This window comes from Nicotiana sylvestris, chromosome 5, assembly GCF_000393655.2.
Source record: "Nicotiana sylvestris chromosome 5, ASM39365v2, whole genome shotgun sequence".
NCBI classification, from domain to species: Eukaryota; Viridiplantae; Streptophyta; class Magnoliopsida; order Solanales; family Solanaceae; genus Nicotiana; species Nicotiana sylvestris.
In genome coordinates this window covers 24,930,492-24,952,877 of record NC_091061.1, presented here as the reverse complement: position 1 = coordinate 24,952,877, position 22,386 = coordinate 24,930,492, and the positions used below count along the sequence as shown (strand labels likewise).

At 34.6% G+C, this 22,386-nt stretch overlaps 1 protein-coding gene across 1 annotated transcript; it reads right to left on the bottom strand.

Annotated features, from left to right (window-relative positions):
• Positions 1 to 11,401: 11,401 nt before the first annotated feature.
• Positions 11,402 to 21,202, bottom strand: LOC104237406 (beta-hexosaminidase 1). The gene is made up of 15 exons (XM_009791582.2): positions 20,797 to 21,202; positions 20,031 to 20,114; positions 19,116 to 19,151; positions 18,913 to 19,024; positions 18,687 to 18,757; positions 18,474 to 18,604; positions 17,279 to 17,295; positions 17,078 to 17,126; positions 16,211 to 16,311; positions 14,733 to 14,792; positions 13,625 to 13,658; positions 13,150 to 13,248; positions 12,560 to 12,619; positions 12,232 to 12,482; positions 11,402 to 11,884 (listed from the first exon to the last, which is right to left on the bottom strand). Exons 1-15 carry the CDS (start codon positions 21,136 to 21,138, stop codon positions 11,709 to 11,711), a joined length of 1,623 nt encoding a protein of 540 aa, XP_009789884.1. The 5' UTR covers positions 21,139 to 21,202; the 3' UTR covers positions 11,402 to 11,708.
• Between the last annotated feature and the right edge of the window lie 1,184 nt (positions 21,203 to 22,386).

Genomic DNA, 22,386 nt, shown 5'->3' with positions numbered 1-22,386 from the left:
GGAGGTATGCGAACAATTTAAAATCATGCATCGCCATTCTACCCCTTACCGGCCAAAAGCCAATGGAGCCGTTGAAGCGGCAAACAAGAACATCAAGAAGATTTTTCGGAAGATGATCCAAGGTTCCAGGCAATGACATGAAAAGCTGTCTTTTGCTCTTTTGGGATACCGCACGACTGTTCGCACATCTGTTGGTGCAACTCCGTATCTGCTTGTATATGGAACTGAAGCTGTAATACCCGCTGAAGTCGAAATTCCCTCTCTCTGAATTATTATGGAATCAGAGATTGAAGACATTGAGTGGGTCAAGACCCGATTAGAAAAACTGATGTTGATCAATGTAAAACGGCTAGCAGCAGTGTGTTTTGGCCAGTTGTACCAGCAAAGAATGGCACACGCTTACAATAAGAAAGTGCGCCAAAGGCAGTTTGAGGTAGGCCTGCTGGTGTTGAAACGCATCCTTCCGCACCAGGTGGAAGCTAAAGGAAAGTTTGCCCCGAACTGGCAAGGACCCTACATCACCAAGAAAGTGTTACCAAAAGGGGCCTTGCACTTGGTAGATGAATAAGGACGGGTACCAGACATGACTATTAACGCAGATGCAGTCAAAAGATATTATGTCTGATATATACCCACTGTAGAATTTCACGCATTAATTTTCTCATATTGAAGTGACAAAGTCTATCATTTGCTCGCTACTCCAAATAGGTGTCACCCTTTTGTTAAGCCTTTTGATCCATATTTGTCTACCTATGTACTTGGAAAAAAAAGCCAAAAAAAATCCTTGCATTGAACTACGTGAGACCTGATTTCGAAAGGATACGTAGGCAGCCTTACCCTGGGTTCGGTCCCATATTCCTAGTACTCCAAAACTGGGGCAGAAGTTTGTTTTATTTCACGGTTTTTCTGTAAAAAATGGTTTCCAAAAGTTGTAATTCGTTTCAAGGTTCATTTCGCCTTTTTACCTTTCAAGAGCTTCTGATTGATGTGTTTGAGAATGTTTGAAGTTCACATGACAAGGGCGTTGGGTAACCTCCCTCATGCAGTATCTTAGTCAAAAAAAAATGAGAGAGTCTTATCAGTGAAAACCCGTACAGGCACTATATGGCAACAGTGAACAAAGAGATGGGAGAGTCTTATTGGTGAAAACCCAGATGGGCACCATAAGGCAACGGTTAGTAGAGAAATGAGAGAGGTTAGTTAGCAAAAACCTGCAAAGGGCGCTACTAGCCGAATAAGGGTCTTCGATTCTCCGGCATGAGCACAACCAAGACAAATTCAAGATGAGCATTTGCGGCAGATTTTGAGAATTAGACAGCTTAGACAGATCAGGCGTCCAGTCCAAAATGCATGTCATCATTCATTGAAGTCGGCACATACCTCTAGATAAGTCTCCATATTCCTTTCCCCGAAAGGGACACCTTTTGTTTAAGCACAGTTCTTTTTCGCTTCCAATTATTATTCTATTTTTACCCATAATTTTTTCTTTGAGTCCCTTTCGGTCTAATCCTGCATCAAAATCGAAGCAAAGAAAGGGCTGCAAAACTGGATACAGTTTCCCTGTAATGTCAAGCACAATTTGGGGCATATATGGCACTGACGAAGGCACAAATCCATCTGTGATCTCATTTGATAAGGCGAACAAAGTGTCTCAAAGAAACTGAAAAGGTCGCCTAAGCAAAACCTGCTTCATAAGAAAAGTTGATAAGCACTACGGACACAAACTGATACTGGGTGCAAGACAACTGAGCTTGATTTTAAAGAAAAATAGCCTTGCCTTAGAGACAAGGGTAGCGGTACGATGGACATCTCAGTACCACGCTAATATAATAGGTTCTTCGACAGCAATGGTCGTGAACCAAGCTACTCAGGGCATCAAGGCCACAAACCAACCACCACTTTGAAAACTCACAAATTTTTCTTTGTTTGAAGCAGGAACAAAGCATGCAGAATGGTGATTCTAAAAGAACGAATGTCACCAAACGTAAGTTCCTTAAAATCTCCATTTTTCTTTTACTTTTGGCATACATCACTATTGTTCCCACCTCCTATTTTTATTTAGCTTAACCCAGGTAGAACCTTTTCGCCTAGGGGGATCCAGCTCATAGTTTGGGGTAGAAGTACTCTTCGCCCAGGTTATTTTTACGTAGCTTAACCCAGGTAGAACCTTTTCGCCTAGGGGGATCCAACTCATATTTTCGGGTAGAAGTACTCTTCGCTCAGGTTGTTTTATATTAGCTTAACACAGGTAGAACCTTTTCGCCTAGGGGGATCCAGCTCATAGTTCCGGGTAGAAGTACTCTTTGCTCAGGTTATTTTTACGTAGCTTAACCCATGTAGAACCTTTTCGCCTAGGGGTATCCAGCTTATAGTTCCGGGTAGAAGTACTCTTCGCTCAGGTTGTTTTTACATTAGCTTAACCCATGTAGAACCTTTTCGCCTAGGGGGATCTAGCTTATAGTTCCGGGTAGAATTACTCTTCGCTCAAGTTGTTTTACATTAGCTTAACCCAGGTAGAACCTTTTCGCCTAGGGGGATCCAGCTCATAGTTCAGGTTATTTTATGTAGCTTAACCCAGGTAGAACCTTTTTCACCTAGGGGGATCCAGCTCATAGTTCCGGGTAGTAGTACTCTTCGCTCAGGTTGTTTTACATTAGCTTAACCCAGGTAGAGCCTTTTCGCCTAGGGGGATCTAGCTCATAGTTCAGGTTATTTTTATGTAGCTTAACCCAGGTAGAACCTTTTTCGCCTAGGGGGATCCAGCTCATAGTTACGGGTAGAAGTACTCTTCGCTCAGGTTGTTTTACATTAGCTTAACCCATGTAGAACCTTTTTGCCTAGGGAGATCCGGCTCATAGTTTTCGGGTAGAAGTACTCTTCGTCCAGATTTGCTTTTGTTAGTTTAACCCAGGTAGAACTTTATCACCCCGGGGGATTCAACATTTTTTTTTGGTCAGTAATACAGGGTGCCAACCCCTGATTACATTTCCTTTTCAATAATACATGGCACCAACCCTTGGTTACATTTTCTTTTCAGTAATACAGGGTGTCAACCCCTGGTTACATTTCCTTTTCAGTAATACAGGGTGCCAACCCCTGGTTACATTTCCTTTTCAGTAATACATGGCACCAACCCCGGGTTATATTTCCTTTACCAGTATAGGGTAAGCTAATCCCTAGCTGAGCTTTCCAACATAGGGTCTCCACTCCCTAGTAGACTTTTAGTATAGATATAGGGCCCACTCCCCAATCCTTTTTTCTCAAGGATACACAATCTTGATTTTGTTGCTTTCAATAAAGAAGTAGTTTAGAATTTTGTTACAATAACTCACGAAATTTTCCTAGTGAAAACTGGGGCAGAAAAATTTCGTTCGTTTGTTTGCTTTGGTGTCTGAGCAGGTTTTACCTCGAGGCACAGGGTTCGAGATGCCCAAAGAATAAGTCTCAATCCAGAATAAAGAAAAAGAAAAAGAAGTGAATCCAAAGAGCAGAAGCGAAGGAAAGATGTGGATTGCTCAAGACATAGTTGAAGTCACAAGCTCTGCATGAGCCGTTTTGATCTAAAAAGCTGAAGAAGAATGAACCAGCGGTTGCAGCTAACGAGCATCAAGATTCAGATCAGAGTCTGCAGGAAGAGCCATCCAAGACTCAAAGATCAAGCTTTAGAAGATTCATAGATAGGAATCTTGTAACTCATAGCTGATAGGCTTGTTTAGTTTCTTTTTTATTTTTGATGTAATAACAGACTTACGGACCGGAGCCTCGACGGAACCTCACTCGACTTTTCAACTCATCATTCCACAGTTTTCCTTGAACTACACGCGACCTGATTCCCCTATAACCCGGTATATGTAGGCTGTCCAAAATCAAGACTCGGTTGCACCCTTTCTCTTTTCTTTTATCCTTATTTCTTCCCTTTTGAATAAAGATATATTCAAATATTGGTTACATGACTCACCTTATCTTTGCTCAAAAACTCTTCATGTTTCCAAGCAAAGAGGGACAGTTGTGAGCACCTAATTTTTTACAATATTTAATTTTTTGTCACTTCTTCTATGTAAATATTTTAGGGGTTTTAACCTACAATTTTTAGCTTTGTTACATTTTTTTATTATAGGGTAAAAATACAAAATTTTAAAAGGTGAATTATTACTATTACTATTATTTTATTTTTTATTTTTATTTTTAAAATAATAAAAAAATCCGAAAAATATTAATTTTTTTTTAATTTTCGGGTGAGATATAAAAAATAAGAAAAAAGGAAGTATGGAATAAAAAAAAATAAAAGTAAAAGTGGGTGGAATTCTCTTTTAAAAAGTAAAAGAAAGTGAAAAATTAAAAGTAAAGTTTTGTGAAAATTTTAAAAAAATAAAAAGTAAAGAAAGTTGGAATTAAAAAATAAATATAAAGGTAGTTGAAAATTTAAAAAAATTAAAGTAAAAGAAAGTAGAATTTTTATAAGAAAAGCAAAAGAAAGTGGATTATTTTTTTAAGAAAAGTAAAATAAGTGGAATCCTCTTTTAAAAGTAAAAAAAAAGTGAGATTTTAAATAAGATAATAGTAATTAAAGTTGGAATTTAAAAAATAAAAGTAAATAAAGGTGGGATTTCTTTTTATAAAAAAAGAAAGCAAATTGTAAGTGGGATTTCTTTTAATTAAAAAATAATAAAATATTTTTAAAAAAAATCTGAAAAATTTCGAAAATTTTGCTATAAATAGAAGAGAAAATCTGAGAAGAAAAAAAAAAGAGAAAAGAGAGGGGAGAATTGAGAGAAACAAATTTTTTTTCTTCTTCTACGCTACGACAATTTCTACTCGTGTTATTCTTTCTTCCTCTTTCTTTCGAAAATTTCCAGCAATTCAACACCCCAAAACCCAACAAAAAATACTTCAAAACATCCCCTTTTACACGCCAAAGAGTGGTGTTAACAGTCGAGGTCGAGGATTCCGTTGGAGCTCTGTTCACCGGCTTTGATGATCATCTTTGCTTATGCTTGTTCGGCGTTTGTATGAGTTATTGTACATATTCTTGGAGACTCATTTAATTAGAAATCTTGCATTAAAAGGTTTATTTTTCCCTCTTTTTTTATCTTATTTTATGTGATTTTATTTATTTATCTTTAAACTTTCTAAATAATAATGTAAATCAATACTTAAATGTTATATGTTTAATCATGTTTCTGAAAATATAGTATTTAAACTTGCTAAAAGTTTGGAAGATTTGGACACTAATAAGTTTAGGCTTCAATTGTTGGGATGTAGGGTATTGGTATATGATAATTTATTTATTCAAATATCTAAAATCATACACTTTTTCCACAAACAATTCCATAACTTTTGGCCTTACAATAATCTTAAATTAGTTTAGGAAAATACTTCAAGTACGCTAGTTTATTTAGGTGCGCTTTAAATAATTAAATATCATGGCTATGTGTATGGTCTTCGTGGCATAATTATGATATGTAACAAAATAAGTATTAGAATGCGTAACTTATTTCAAGATAACTTCTTTTTTTTCATAATTTTAATCAAGCAATAAAGCGGACATAGGTAAAAGATGAGAACCAATAAAACACAAGTTATCCAAAAAATAGTATAAGCCAAATATAGTCAATAAAGCGACCGTGCTAGAACCACGGGACTCGGGGAATGCCTTACACCTTCTCCCCGGTTAATAAAATTCCTTACCCGGACTTTATTTTCGCAGATCACTAATAAAAGAGCCAAACTTTTCTTTGAATAGGGATCAAATAAAAGGTGACTTGGAACACCCAAAAATCAATTTCAAGTGGCGACTCTGAATAATAAAATAATCCCTATTTCAAATTTGTCACTTTAATTGGAAAAAACTATTTAACCCATAATTCATAACACACATTATCTTTTGGAGGGGTAGAAAAAGGGTGTGACATAAGTATCGGATCTATAGCTAATTAACTATTATCTAGGTTTAATCTCATTTAACTATTGTCCCGTTAGATTAATACAAAAAGGTCACACCATGACTACTACTACTACTAGTCATTTATTTCTTAATCTGGTATTTATTTATTTCCCTTTCCTTGAAAATATTGGCAGAATTGTTTTAAAAATTGTCTTCTGTAATAAAAAGGGATTTTACACAAAAATCACAGGAAACTAACAATTATATTCTCCTCTTTTTTGTGGGAGGCACAAAAAATCATGTTTATTGGATACCGGTAAGTTTACTGGACTCATGTTCTTGATATGATATGACTTTTTGTTACATATTGCACAAAATTTGTATTTAATGCTGATTATTGAATTGTTTTATATTTTATTTTATAAAGTATGAGGGATATATGAAGTGAAAATGAAATGCTAAAATCATTTTTCCCCTAATAAATGTATCTAATTAACTAAACATCGTTCATTTGAGATAGATGAGATGTAGTTTAACAATTAATATTGGAGGCTACTAAGAGTCTAAGCTTAAAAGGACAATATGTCTCATAGCTAGTAGCTCTTTGCTTAGGACAGAAAATATAAAATAAAATAAATAATACCCTTTGGATTAGAAAAGCAAGCGATCACAAAAGAATAAATGAATTTATGAAATGTTCAATAATCGACCATGTAAAAAATGTTAGGGATATAGTAGACATGCCCTAGATCCAATCTCATATTTGATGATTTGAACATATTTTTGTGAACGTTATTTGATATAAAAATATATGGCATTCTTTTATCATAGTTATTATTAATTGTTTGATTAATTTGATAAGGTCCTCGATTAAATTTTGAGATTTGTCATCGTGATAGAGATCATGATAATGAGAGCAAAGTCTCTTATAATTTAATCTAAATTTGTTCTTGATCGTAGGATTATTAATTTGGACATTAGTAATCCGGTTAGATCAATATTTATGTGATCGTTTTTATTGGATAAAGATTAGTTGATCTCATTAACTAATCACATAGATAGATAATGCATATAGAGATATGGTCATTGAACCGACTCATTGGATAATTCCTAATGGTTAGAATTACCATAACTGTCAATAGGATATTCTCTTGAAGAATGTGATGTAAAAATTTCCTTTGACCTGAGATCGTCTTAGTAATTGACAAGTTATTTATTGTGCTTTGATACCATACACCTATGGCCCTAGGGCGATAGTTGAAAGCATATTGGGTATGATTAAATGCTTGTAGAATTAGTGATTGATCAAGATAGAATCTGTTAACTCTTGGTAATAAGATTAAGCTCTATGTTGTCATGAATTATAAACGACCAAACTAAGACCTTGGCCAGGGCAATTGAATGAAAGAAGAAAAGAGTTTCTTAGGTCATTCAATGGTCGATTATATTTGACATGAACACATAGTTGGTCGCCTATTAGGATTTGACAGTTGAACCATATCCTAGGGTGATCCAGAGCTATAAGGACAAAAAGAATTACTACATTATTCTTCTACTAGTTCTTGAGAGTAAATTGTATACTTCATGTTATCCGGTCGTTAAGGAGTGTTGCTAGACGTCACCCTTGATTAGTATATTGATGTGATCAATTTACTACCGGTTTAGTATTGAACCTATGGGGTCGCACACTTACGAGTGTTCTGATATTTGCTAAAAGATTAATTAACTTATTATTTGATAATTAAATTAAGGAATTTAATTAGTCAAATAAATTTAGTTATTAGTCTAAGTGAAATATTATTATATTCATTGCTAGCACAGAGAATATAGTTAATATTGTGAACAAATTGAAATTTTTTATTTGGAATAGAAAATTAAATTGCATCTCTTGGTTGTAATATATATGGGATATATATAATATTAATTGATATTAATTATATAAAAGTTGTACGTATATAATATCAATTTAGTTTTGTAATTGGGTTAACGTAAAAGTCCAAAAAGACTTGTCGACTTATTTCAATCACGTACATCCCATTAAGAATGGGATTTGCACTATTCAATTTGGATTGAATTAAAAGGTCCATAAAGGACGTGGCTTCTATTCCTGTATGGAATGTGATTTAGTTTTCTAATAGAAAAAGTTTTACGAAAGTTCAATTTTGGAATGAACTTGTAAAAGAAGTAAATCATGTTTATACTTTTCCTTAACCTGATGAAAGGTATTGTTGGCTTAAGTGATATATAAATACATCACTGAGGGTTAAGAGGCTACGGAATACTTTTAAGAAGCCACAAAATTAAGAGAAAAACATATAAGAAACTTTGATTATTAAATTCTTGAGAAGAAAAAACACTTTATGAAAGTGTGAATACAATATAAAGCCAAGAGAGAAAATACAATCACAAGAAAAGTGTTTCTTATTCTTCTAATTTGAGTTGAAATTTTTGAGAAAAATTTCACCATAATATTTCGTTCAATTTGTTCGCGGGTTTCATTGATCAAAGTGTTGATAGCAAGGATGAGTCTCGGTGTGGATACGCATAGAGTTTTCGCACTATCGAAGAATTTGAAACGAGACTTTCTTCACCAGGTACATCTTAGATCCGATCTTTGACATGTAAATAAACTTTAAACACGAAAAAATCTGCCTAGGATTGTTATTGTCTTCCGCTGCGTGTTACGAACACCTATACGCAATCCTTCAAAAAATACTCTAAGCTCCTTAATCTTCGATTATCCTTTTCATTTTCTATTTAAATGTTGATGAATAGAGTTGTTCAGTGTCTATGGAAATAAAAATTACTCAATAAAGTAATCGAGGAGCGCACAAATCTTCAACTTTTATTCGACATGGACCCGAGTATCATTCCCCCACCCCCACTCCTTTCCCAAAATAAGAAAAGTGGAATATCTTGTAGCCATGGCAATTAGCTTGGTACTCCCTATTTGATAATTAAATAGAAGAATCTTATACTGTCACTTGAAAAAGAAATTTTGGAGAATGCATAAGCAAAAGGTGAATGCCGTGTGGAATAATTTGAGTTTGCAATAATGCAAATATGAGTCATATTTCAAACTTGAGAAGCAAGTAGTGCTTCTTTTTCACTCAATTTATTTAGTGAGTGGAAAGACCTTTAAACGTTGCTTACTTCAGGAATTAGGGAAGACCATTTGCTGAAAAAGCTAAAACAAATTTAGTAAAGATTTAAGATTTTATAACAATGGGTGCATATGGTATATATTTACCAGTGGTGGAGCCAGAAATTTCCACAAGGAATTCAGACCGTAAAGAAGTAAACATACAAAGAAGTTAAGGGAACCCAACATCTATTATATATACATAAAAAAAAAAACTTTTGATTTAGCATGTATAGAATAATTTTACGGCGAAGGGAGTTCGGATGAACACTCTTTTAACCCTTTGCTCCGTCCATAATATTTACATCAAATCGAATAATTTAATCATAAAAAATCATAATTATAAAGAGAATGGGCATTACTTGACCATAATCAAGTGATTAAAGCTTATATACAACTCAAGATACACATTTTACATTCATTTGCTTGATGCAAACAATAATGAGTCAGAAGGGAAAAAGGAATATTCAATTCAAATGTCTTGTCTAATGACCAGCTATGTTAATAGTAATGTATACATTTTTTATCTCTTAGCCGTGACACTTTTCCAGATTTAACTCCACTAATGCTTTCAATAGGAAAGTTTAGTCAATTCTTAGTCTTTTTTATGCTGTCATTTTCTATGCTATAATCCCAATTAGGAGTGTTCAAATCGAACCGGAAAACCGCACCAAACCGAAAAACCAAACCAAATCGATTAAAAAACCCGACTAGGTTTGGTATTGAGTAAAAAAACCCGAACCAAACCGACATATAAATATATAAATTTTATTTATATTTTTAAGACTTCATAGTGAATTTTCTTTAGAAAATGTAGAAATATTTGGGATCCTCTCATGTATTAACCTTGAGAGCGTAAATTAACGAAAAATTATTGTTAGACGACTAAGAAATAACTATCATGTGTTACTAAAAAAATTCTCCCATTAGAATTTACTAAACATATATTCACTTATCAAAGATTTATCTATAATTTTAACAAATTAAGATTGAAATAATATTCATGTAACAAAAAAACCCGAAAAACTCGACAAAACCGAACCAATCCAAACCGATATAATTGGTTTGGTTTGATTTTGATAAAAACCGAACCAACCCGATCCATATACACCCCTAATCCCAATGACTTATAGCATGCAGTATTCTAAGGTCACTGTCACTTCCAATTCTAGAACCCTCTTTGTCCGCAAAATTTCTTCGATAGTTTATTACTACAGATGTTAAGTCAAAATTGGGGAGCTAAAATTTATGTTTATTTTAGGCCCCTTTTGTCCAGAAAAATAAAATAATAAAAAATCAAAAAAGTGTTTGTCCGTAAAATTTTACAGTTTTTGAAAATTTTCGAGAATGATTTTTTCAAATAACAAAAATTAATTTTGACAATTTTTTCAAAATTTTCAGAAAAACCTTTTTCCCCATTCGCAAAACTACATCTTTTCAAGTGAAATGTTTGACCAAACATAATTTCAAATTCCAAATATCATTTTTTAACTTAATTCCAAATACTATTTTTTTTTCAAAAATTACTATTTTAATGTCCAAACCCCTACTCAGTTTACCCAATACATATGCAGATGAGTAAGCACATACTCCCAGTGGCGAATCCATATTGATTGACCACCTTCATCGAAAAATTGCATTATGTATATAGGTAAAATATTATATTTTATAGGTATATAACATATATTGAACATCCTTTGTCAAAAATTCCTCACTTCTTTTAAATTTAAACACCCTTAGGGAAATTCCTAGTTTCGCTACTGCATACTCCTTCCGTTCACTTTTGCTTGGCATATATACTAAAAATAGATTTTCATTTTTACTTGTCACTTTACGCATATCAAGAGAAAACAAAAAAAAAATTCTATTATACCCACAATATTTATTACCTATTTCAAATCATTTTCTCAAATCCAATAAAATATGCATCAATTAATATGGGTATCATAATAAATTATGTACTTAATTTATTACGTTTTTTAAGGAGCGTTAAAAACCAAAGTAAAAATAAACGGAGGGAGTACTAGATTAAATAGTCAAAATACGCTCAAATTGATCAGGACACCCTTATTAAAAGATCCTCTTTCTTTCCAGCCGTCTTCTTATCCCTTTATCTCCCTCCAACCAAAAAAAAGAAAAATGTTGCTCGTAGAAAAAGCCAAAACAGAATGAATAGCAAACCTTTATGTTCCAAAATTTTGAAATGAATTGCTTGAATAACAACAATAATATACCCCGTGTAATCCCACAAATGGGGTCTGGGGAGAGTAATGTACAGGCAGACCTTACCCCTATCATGAAGGTAACATTGCTCGAATAAGATGTTAGAAATTATGGAGATTTTCTTTTGGCGCAATATGAAAACAGGAAAGGAATGAAGTAAGAATATGAAATTACAAGTTCGAATGTAATACATGAGGCGAAATAATGTCAAATCCCAAGTCTGTAAGCATGGAAGTCTTGCAAAGATCATCCATTTTTCTCTTATTCACATTAACAAACCACTATAAAGTTACAGCAAAGAGCCCGAGAACTAGAGAGTAAACGACAATCTCAAAGTGGAATCCTTCCTAAGCCCAGGAGACCATGCAGCAGCGTCAAGTTGACAAGACTTACTAGTTCACAAGCTTCACAAACTTACCAGTTCCAGCACACGGATCGAACTAGATGATACAACACAAGTTATTGTTCATAGCATGACCCTGGGCCCAATGGAGGACGTCGAGCATAAAAATTGGTAACTGGAGCAGCTGGAACCCCACGCCTCGTCAAGAGGCATCGAAAGTACTCCAACCTTTGCAATGCAGCCGAAGTAGTATTTGTTGAAGATGTTGCCTCCTTGTCGCTCCACAACCGTTCTAGATGGTAAACAAAAAGCAATATCAAAAGCAAGATTGAAATTTCTTCTGGAGAAAGAACACCAAATATATGACAGCAAAATACTAAGTGGAAGACCAGTGTCAAGCAATGCGTGAGCACTATTTCCTGGCCGGTCTTGTGAAGCGAAGATGTAAATACCAAAATGAAAAAGAAAAAAAAGGTCTTGGTTTCAGAAAAAGAAGTCGTCATGCTTCTGCCACTTTGACCAAATGCTCCTTTAAGGAACACCATCATAACTAAGGTTGTAGAACAAGATATATTCGTGATATGTAGCATAGTTGAACTACAATAAGTTTCGTGTAATCCAACATATCCAAGAGAATACCTGCTACAGCTGCAGCCCGTGGCCATATGGTTTGTTGAACATCTGAAGCATCTGCAGTTTCACCCCACATGCACGCTTCACCTCCAAGTAGAAGTTTTTGCTCGGAAATACTCTTTATTCCTTCCAGCGGCTCCGTGTAATAAACTTTATCCCAAGGGACATCTAAGTGGTCCAGATACCAAAACCCCTGATTGCTATAAATGCATCTAAAACCTTTTGCAACTGCCTCTTGACAAACACCACCACGTAACCTACATTAACAAGATATTCAGATGGTTGCATATTAACCAAAAAAGCCTCATCTTATAACCAGTAGATTGATCCTCACCAGTTATGCACCACAGTCTGCGGGTTAAGTTTAGACGGAAACGTATTGAAGGTTTCTTCCCTACAATAACAAATTCACACACCATGTCATACATTAGAAGAAAAAAAAAACAAATGGCTGTCTTAAACCCGAAATAAATGCTCGTGATTTTTTTTGAATTAAACAAACACTTCTCTAGAAAACATACTTTTAGTAAGCATTATAAAACAGAAAGCGTCACATCGGTCTCTCTTTACTTATTGTCATCTCCTAATAAATCTAAAGTACAAGAAACTAAATAAAGGGCCCGACATGTCCTTCAATTAATGTATTTGCAACACATATTTTCAACTCTAATTTTAATACCTTTGCCAAGTTACACAAAGGAGATAACCCACAGGACTGTATCTTACTTCACTAAGTTCAATGGAACCACAGTCCAGCAATATCTTCACACTGATTTTATTGTGGCTAATTTTTTTAACCATTATTTAGTTTATCTTCATCATTCCTTTTGTAAGTTGCAACTGATAATGAAGAAAAACATGAATTTACAAGTATAACAGGGCCCTTTCTTTGTGATAGAGGAGAGCATTTATAAGCGAAGTTACCAGTTAACAGGTGTCCAGTTATGTGATATAGCTATTTCTTGAGCTCTGAGTACAAAATACTCATACGCATCCTTCGAAGTCATATTATGATCTTGAAGCCTGCAAACAGAATGAGGGTATGAACAGCACTGCAGAGAAAAAATCAAGATAGTTTACATAATTAAAGAGATGCCACTGGGCATGTTGTCAACAAAGGAAGAAGTCATCTAAATCTAAAACACAAAATACCATAATAAAAACGGTGAATAGTTACTCCAACAGCCTTTTATTGGTATAAAAACGGATGACATTTCAACTACAGCTTGGTCTCCATACATAATATAAATGTGTGAAACATAAGATGCATATTTGTAAACATAGGAGTCCCTATAATCACTCGAGATTTTCAGCTTCCTGATATAAGTCCACGACTGAAACACTAAGTTCATCATTTTTTGGAACTTCAGAAAGGACATAATAAGAAGAGAGAGGTTACCATTGCTTGATGTGTGGCGTAGTTGTCCAACAAGCTGCAACAAAATAACAGCTTTCAATACTTCTATTTAATCATTTCTCCCATCCTTTTCTGGGAGAGCTGGAACGGAGTGGGCAGTTGGTCATGACATCCAACCACAAAAACATTCCAATAAACAAAAATTCTTTTCATGTGTGTGAGTGCATGCATGGCGAGAAAGATATGCATATAGTGAGAGTTCTTTTTAAACAAGAGAAAATGGACAAAAGCCACCGTCAAAAGAAAAGTGGTCAAACGATGTTAATATCTTTTCTTCTTAACAACTAATATAAAGCATATCACCACCAAATGTTTGATAGCAGCCTAGAAGAAAGGGAAAAAAAATATTTGCAGTGCTAATGAAAGAAGAAATCCTAAGTTATCAGTCTTATGGATGATCCGCAGAAAAGAAGTTCCGGAAACACAAATTACAACATGATACAGCACTGAAAGTTCTGGGACTCTCAAATGAAGGATAGGCTGCCACTACATGCCCATGAGTGGCTATCACTATGTACTTGCAGCATCTAAATTCTATTCTAGAGGTCTCTTCTTCTTTTGCTTCCCCACTGTTGGGAGATGTGTGACCACCTCATCTAAAAGCTTAAGCTTTTAGAGAGAGCACGCTTTTGTTTACTTAATTATATCTTCAGTATGCCTCCGCATGTGCGCACCTAATTCTTTTTCATGGGCCAAAGCACGTGAAAATTATTTTTAATAATACATGGCGGTGAGACTCAAACCTAATGCTCTAGTACCAAGCTGAAAGGTGTGACATGTCTTCAATACCCACAAATAGAAAGAAAGTAGAAAAACAGCACTGTTGTCTAGTTCATGCTTTCTACATAATTTCTTTATCCAAGAGAAGAGGCATAGTAGTTTAACCCTTACGAAGAATTTCAGTATACTTCTAGACCAATGATTCCTTAATCTTCACACTTTTGACTCTGACGAAATGAGTTATCTTGACTTGACATTTGTGGATATGCAGATAATCGTTTTCTATTCCTTTTGCTCAAAAGAAATTAGCTAAAATTAGTAAAGCAGCAAAACAAGGAAATTTCTGCAAATATATCGAAAGAATACTAACTTGTGTTGACCTCATCACCACCTAAGTGGAAGAACTCAAATGGAAAAATCTTCCTCATGTCTGCAAAAAAATATAAAACAAAAAATAAAAAAAATAAAAAAATTGGTAATCTAACATCCACAGCGACAAGGCAGAGAAAAACTAATGGTTCTTCATGCACAACAACTTTGAGTTAGATGGTGTTTTGATGATTAACTGAAAAACTCCTAATATTGAAGACAAAAACTGAGTATACTGACACCATAGACATACTAAAAATGCGTGTAATAAAGGAAAATTTTAAACTTTATTTATTTAAGAAAAAAAGCCAACAGAAGGGGATAGAATAGAGATCACAAATAAACCAAAAAGGAAAAAGAAGAGACATGAAACTCAGAGAAAACCACATAGAGAAAACTGCTTCATCAACAATATAAAAATCATGCTGATCTTTTACGTGTTTCTAGCTAGTAAGGTGGGTATAGAGACAGAAGTTCACAAGCTGGTCCATAAATGAATATAAACATATAACAAATGCTACATAAGAATTAACATTTAAGGGAACAACAGAGAATTATAACTTCAGCTGTAAATTTGTTTTAAGTCCTAACAAAGCATGAGATAATACTAGAATAAGAAAACATCATGTATAGGATTTTATCTCACACGAGTCCAGCATAAATCAGAACCAGATTATGCAATTATTACTCACTTTTATTCAAGAAATTGTATGTCATGTAAAAGTTTCGGACAACGAAAGGGGTGCCACAAAACTGAAAAGGAAATTGACCTTCATTTTCAAGTTTTTGCGAAGTGTGATAAGTCCTGATAAAGTTTTTTTTTCAAGCGTGTAAGCTGTAATCATGAAATCCATCAGCTAGCTGCTCCAAATAGCCATGTTTTACTACGAGATTCGGATCCACGTACAACTGTGTGAAACATTTTGACGGATAAGAATAGAGGGTGCTAACAAATAAAATATTCCAGGATACAAGGTACATAGCGAGAGAGATAGAGATGTCATACAGAAAGGAAGAAAGACAAGGAAAGAAATGAGAAAGGCGACAAAGAGAAAAGGATAAGAGATAGAGAAGACACAGGCGGAAAGAAAGAGAAAGGGAATGAGACCAAAGAATAAGAGAGTAGACACAAGCGGGGGGAGAGAGAATGAGAGAGGGGAAAAGAAAGGAGAAGAGGGCAAGAAGCAGGGGTTAAAGAGAGAAGATAATGTGATACTCAAATCAATTCATCATGTGTCCTACAATTGTCCCAGACAAAGTACACGAGGCCCTATCTTCAAAGTCTAAAGTTAAGATAAGATTATCTCTAACTAATAAATAGGCTCTAATCGCCAAAGAAAAGATAATGATAAATCCAATCAAATATCAGTACATAGGGAAAATATACCCTTCATAGCTACATCAAATAGGGGAAGATATGCAATTACATAATTCCAGAAAAAATGGGAGAATTCTTCAAAAGAAACCTTCTGAACTAACCTGCCAGGATGCCAGCAATGACATCAAAAGTGTAGTTTTTTGAGACATCTAGTGGCTCTTTACAAGATGGAGAAGGCCAAAGATCAGGGTACCCTGCACCCCTGCATAGTGAATAAAACCAAATTGAGACATGAAATAAATTTATAACACAACTAAAGGGACTGATGACCTAACTTAAATTTTACATCTTTTTTGGCAAAACATTATTACCACCAAAAATGTCCTGGCAAAACTAACAAGACAAAGCTCATCTGGAATATTCTCCATGGACCACTCTGTCAATATGCTTTCATGTATGTTTATCAACCAAGTTCTTTTAGTGGTTTTAAGCTTCTTAGTTAGGCGGGAGGACTGGGATTCAAAAGAATTAGGCGAAGTGTTTATTCCCTGGTATCTCTGTTCTGCTTAGAGGTACAACTACTTTCCCCATGCAAATATCAAATTCTTCTACATTTCTTTCTGTCTTTTCTCTTTACTTTCGTTTAACATTTCACTTTCACAAAAGGCAGGACACCTTCCTTTATTTCAGAAATCATAGTTTGACTGTTGGAATGGTGAACAAATATGACTGATCTGAAAAGTAAAGAGCTCAATACACAGGAAAAGCTATTCCACTTGTCACCTCAATAATACATCTCTCAATGTTTTTGTGCTTTTTGCCTAAGCACTGATATCTTTATGCAATACCAAGAAAAACCATACTGGCCGACTTAGTTTAAAACCTGAAGGAGATTTAGTCAGATAAGAGTTAAAGAGCAATTAAGGCAAACCAGCAGCAATTCAAAATTTCAAAGATCCATAGTTTGCTAATAAAAGCTCGATAGACCCAATAGTACGAGGGAAACACCAATTCTCTAAAGCACTTACCATGATTCAGCATGACCTGGAACATCGACTTCTGCCATAACATTGATACCTGTGCAGGTAATATTGCAGTTTAGAAAAGGACAAAATACATTCTATTTACTTATCAAGAAAAGTGCAGCCGCATTGCATTAACCAACAATCAAAAAGCTTTTAAAGATGAGGTAATGAAACATTTGCATAGACTTCGAAGATGTCACATACCTCTCATCTTAGCAAAGCTTCAATGTGATAAGACATCATGAAGACAAGAAACAAGGAGAACTCTGTCAGCATCAGTTTCTAATTTAGGAACATCTGACGAGAAGCAAAAACAGAACAAACAAATAATAACATAACAGATTATCATAGTTCTAGGAACAAAGAATTGTTTCAATTTTTCCTGGAAGCTTTAACAATACCCAGAAACAATTTGAATAAGAGCATATGTATTAAAATTACATAATCAATGTCGCCAGCACTTATTCCTCGCACTCTCCACCCTCTCTCTGCCGCCCTTTCCTTTTCTTTTCGGCGGGTGGAAGGTTGCTAAAGTTTGTGTCTGATTCAGATTTGAAATGTTACATTAATCCATCGGTAGTTTATGGAGTAAACTTCTCTCATTGGCCTCCAGATTACAAGTAATAGGCCAGAGCGCCCTTTATGCTATGGCTCTTCTGGGATGGTATGAGAAACAACCTTTTTTTGACTGTCTTTAAATGAAAGGATAAGCTTGCAACTTTAAGTTCATAGTACTCATTCAATTCAACATCAGATGGCTCTCTAAGAAATTTTCCCAACTAATTGGATAGCTTTAACCTATACTCTAGATGGTACAAAATGATCCTTTTGATGTGTTGAACTAGATCTCAATATAAGCTTTTTGACTAAAGTTAAGCGTTAGATTTAATAGTACTCCAATATTTGGTTTGGCTAAAATGACATGTAATGCGAATAACCAAAAGGGACGACTCCAGACCTTTCTAATCATTCGGCAAGAGAGGATCAAGCAAATACAATGTGGATCAATTCACCAACCCCATAACCCCCCCCCCCCACCACCACCACCACAACCCAACTACCAAATCCTGATCAAACTAGAATTTGGATCCAGTGTGATATAAGTACTTCACAAAATTGACCTCTCTAAAGCCATATGAACAATTGTCTAGGATACTATATTTGGCTTACTAACAGCCACTTGAGATGAAGATTTTAGCACCTCCAGTTACCACCCTTTCATTTTTTTTCCTTTTCTTGTATAAGAAATATGGAATAAATGCTCATGCCTTTGTCCAAAACATATAGGAAATAAAAGAAAAAATCACTTCCTGTGCTCAAGGTTATTGAAGAAGTTTTGGGGGAAGATCCTTCATACCAAAAAGACTGTAAATTAGCTAAGCCGGGGGGAAATTCTTACTCAACAATTTCATAAGCATCCTCAACAGTGTAGCGTTCCCACTTTGTATATGACCCTTTCCACAAGTTTGGATATGAAGGCACTTCTAGAGGAAACGACTCTTCATCTATGATGTGCCAATGAAGAACATTCTACTGATTCCAATCAGCAATATCAGAAAAGCAGAACCACCCAATTCAAAACTGGGTCAGAAAATAGGATTCAACAACTTACAAGTTTAGTGTAGGACATGGATTCAATAATTTGCTTGATAATTTCAATTGGCAAATAGTGCCTTGACGTATCTGCAAAACAATTCAGCAATACAACAAGTAGATCAGTTAGTGTATCTACAAAAGGCAATGTCCATATGTTTTGACTCATTCTCAGAAGTATGACGAGTTACATATTACATGACCACCAAGTCAAGAATCAAATGGATCAGTTTAAAGCATGATACCTAGCAGAAGCCCCCGATATGCAAATCTTGGCTTGTCTTGAATAAACCATGGAGCCTTGTGAATTTGCACGGTTTTAACCCCATAATCAAAAATACATAACTGACTCATTGTCTGCAGAAAAGGGTTTGAGTAAACTTTTTGTTATCAGGGAGCATATGAAACCAAGAGTCATAAATAAACCATGTTCATTCAACATACGTACCTCAAGTCCTCTTAGCGCACCATAAATAGAATTTGCCTGCAGTTTTGACGAAAAATTACTCATGTACTTCCAGGTGTAAAACCCCAATTAATGAATGCACAATCTAGCACCCTATCATGTAACGTTTGATAGCAGAGTAAGAGATTACAGGACAAGACTCTTCTTCTTTTTGTCTTTTTTCTTGAAAAGTCGGTTAACACTACAGAATGAAGTTAAGTCACTATGATAAAGCTAGACTAGCTAGCTAACCCAGCTATCAGAGAGCAATAAAAGAGATGATACAATAGGCTAAGTTGACTATCAGGACTATTCAGGAGCTAGAGCAAGAGTTATGACCACAATTCTCCACATATAAGGAAAAGAGTAGCAATGCTACTATAAGAACAATATATCGATAGGAAAGGAAAAAGAATACGAGAAAGTTTTAGAAAAGCATATAGTTTTACCCTTCACTTGGGAAAAATTTATTAAGAAACCATCACTCTACATTCTTCCGACTCCTTAAATCTCTATTTACTAATTTTCTTACAGCATAAATTTTCTCTTCAGATTCTACAGATACATTTGAGATCAACACATGTTTTGAAGTAGACTGGGTGAATCATTCTCCACATCTTAAGCATTAGATGCATTCTTTTAATTCACGGAGATTTTGATCTAGCTCTACTTCCTATGAGAGCTTGTGGGCAGAAAAAGGGTTTTAGCAGAAAAGAACTTATAGCTCAAACTAGATTGAGCAAGAAATGCAGGGGCAGATGCCCCTTGCCCCAAGCGATGTCACGCTATAGTAATTTATTCGTTTGTTCATTTCTTCAAATGCTGCCACCTGTTACGAAACATGTGTATGCAACTGAAAAAATGAAGAAGAGTTCCATCACCTTAGTGTTTATTAACATTACTCAACTGTAACATTACCTCAATCGAGACTTCCCCGATAATCGAATGTTCATTGCTCTTCGTCACCAATAACGAATAGCTCTCATCAACACCAAGTTGCAGCTGGAAAATGAAATAACGTGATTCAAATCACCAACATAAATCACTTCTAATTTCTCCATAAAATGTCCTCTCTATCAGCTAAAACTTTTAAATAAGGCAGTTCACACAATTCAACATAATATCATCATAAAGGTTCAAAATTGATGTATTAGGCCATACAGAATGTCGTATTGCAAACATAAATAGATACAAAGAGAGTTAAGTTCTATTTAGGTGTAAAAAACATTTCCACAATCAGGTCAACTATAAGATAATTACAGGTAAATTCTATGATATGCATTAATTGGTAATCGGGTAAAAAAGGTAACTAACATGCTAAAAATTCACTGACTCTTTACACTATTAGTCCATATAACATCCATAAAAATCATACTCCCTCCGTTTCAATTTATGTGAACCTATTTCCTTTTTAGTCCGTACCAAAAAGAACGACCTCTTTCCTTATTTGGAAACAATTTACCTTCGCGCAGTGATTTATAACCACACAAAATATATGCGCCGCATTTTACATCAGCTGTTCAAAAGTATTCTCGCTTTTCTTAAACTGCCCGGTCAAATAAATTGAAACAGAGGGGAGTACTATATTTTTTAGATGACACAGTTCACATAATTCAACACAATACTCATCCCAACAATAAGATAAAACAAATAAGCACTTAACTATTTTGGAAAAATAAATTACCTCGTCGTTATCGGAATGAACAATGACAGTGAGCTGAGTAACATCAAAAAAATCACCAGACTTAGAACCATGCTTGAAAATAATCTTTTTGTATCTCTCAAAAGCTTCTTTAACAATAACAGACCCACCAACATTGCCAGTAAAAACAATAGACAAATTGGGATCAACAGTAAGCGTATCGTTACCGAAAGTGAATTGAGAAGGCAAAGGCCATAGATATGTTAATGATTCGTCGAGCTCTGTAGTTTTATGAAGCGTTGACTTTATAGAACGAGCGTTGACCAATGGGAAAATGAAGAGTAAGAAGAGGGTTTTGAGAAGAAATTGGGAATTTGAGGACATTTTTTTTTAGAAGAATGAAATTGATTATTGGAAATGGAGACTGTGAGGATATGATTTTTAGTTTTTGTTTTGAAAAGAAAGGTTAGTAGCTAGGTCAATTGAAAGTTTTGACTGATGGATGTCACTGGTTTTAACTGTTGGCGGTTTCTGTTCCACTTTTATCTGTGTCTATCTTTTGACGACACCACAGTAAGGGGGAGTTTTACTTTTAACTAAGAGCCCGTTTGGACAAAAAAATTCACTTTTTTCGAAATTAGGTTTGTTCATAAAATTTTTATTTTTTACTTGAAGATGCATTTTAAAAATTTTAAAAACTCCAAAAAACTGTTTTCCAAAATTCTCACTCACAAAACTTCAAAAACAACCCAAAATGAAATTTATATCCAAACACAACTCTAAATTTCAAGTACCATTTTCACTTTAAAAAAAAAATCGCCATTTTTCAAAATTTTACATTTCTTATGTCCAAACGCCTACTAAGAAACTTGGGATCAAATTAAAATCAATGTAATTTTGTAAGCATATGACAACTAAGAAACCTAAGATATGACTTGTCCTTCTCCTAATTACGCATATAGTGACAACATATGATGCTATCACTATTATTAGTCAACGTACTTAATTATTTGATGAAAAGTCACACAATTTCGATTATCATTAAATTATAATTTACACATATTATCACCTAGATGGAAATAACGTGCGGATAAATTTACATTCCTTGCGTAATGTATCCGCAATAAAAAAAAAATTAATAAAAAACTGCGACAAATTACTTGTAGGATATAAGATGTACATGTATATCCTGTATTGTAGATCGTCGTTGAAGATTAGGCTATTTGAGGAGAAATAGTAAAAGAAAATGTTCCTTAATCTAGAAGGATAAAAGTATTCCCTAACAATAAGACCTAACAAGGCAGTAAAAACAAGACAATAATCTTGGAAATTTTGAAATGTTACCATCTAAGTGACCTTAATTTAGGGTGTGTTTGGTATCAAAAGAAAATGCTTTCTATGAAAAATATTTTCCTGAAAAATGAGTAGCTTTATCACTTAATTTTACTTATTTAGTTGGTAAGTGAAATTTTTTTTTTCAGAAATATTTTTCAGTATTTGGTTAGAGAGCAAAAAGTATTTTTTAGAAAAATAATTTTTTATGCTACTCAGACCTCCCTTCCCATAAATCCTCATGTTGCTTGTGTTCTCCCTCTCCCCCTCCCCCCCTCTCCCCAAAAAAAAAAACCACAA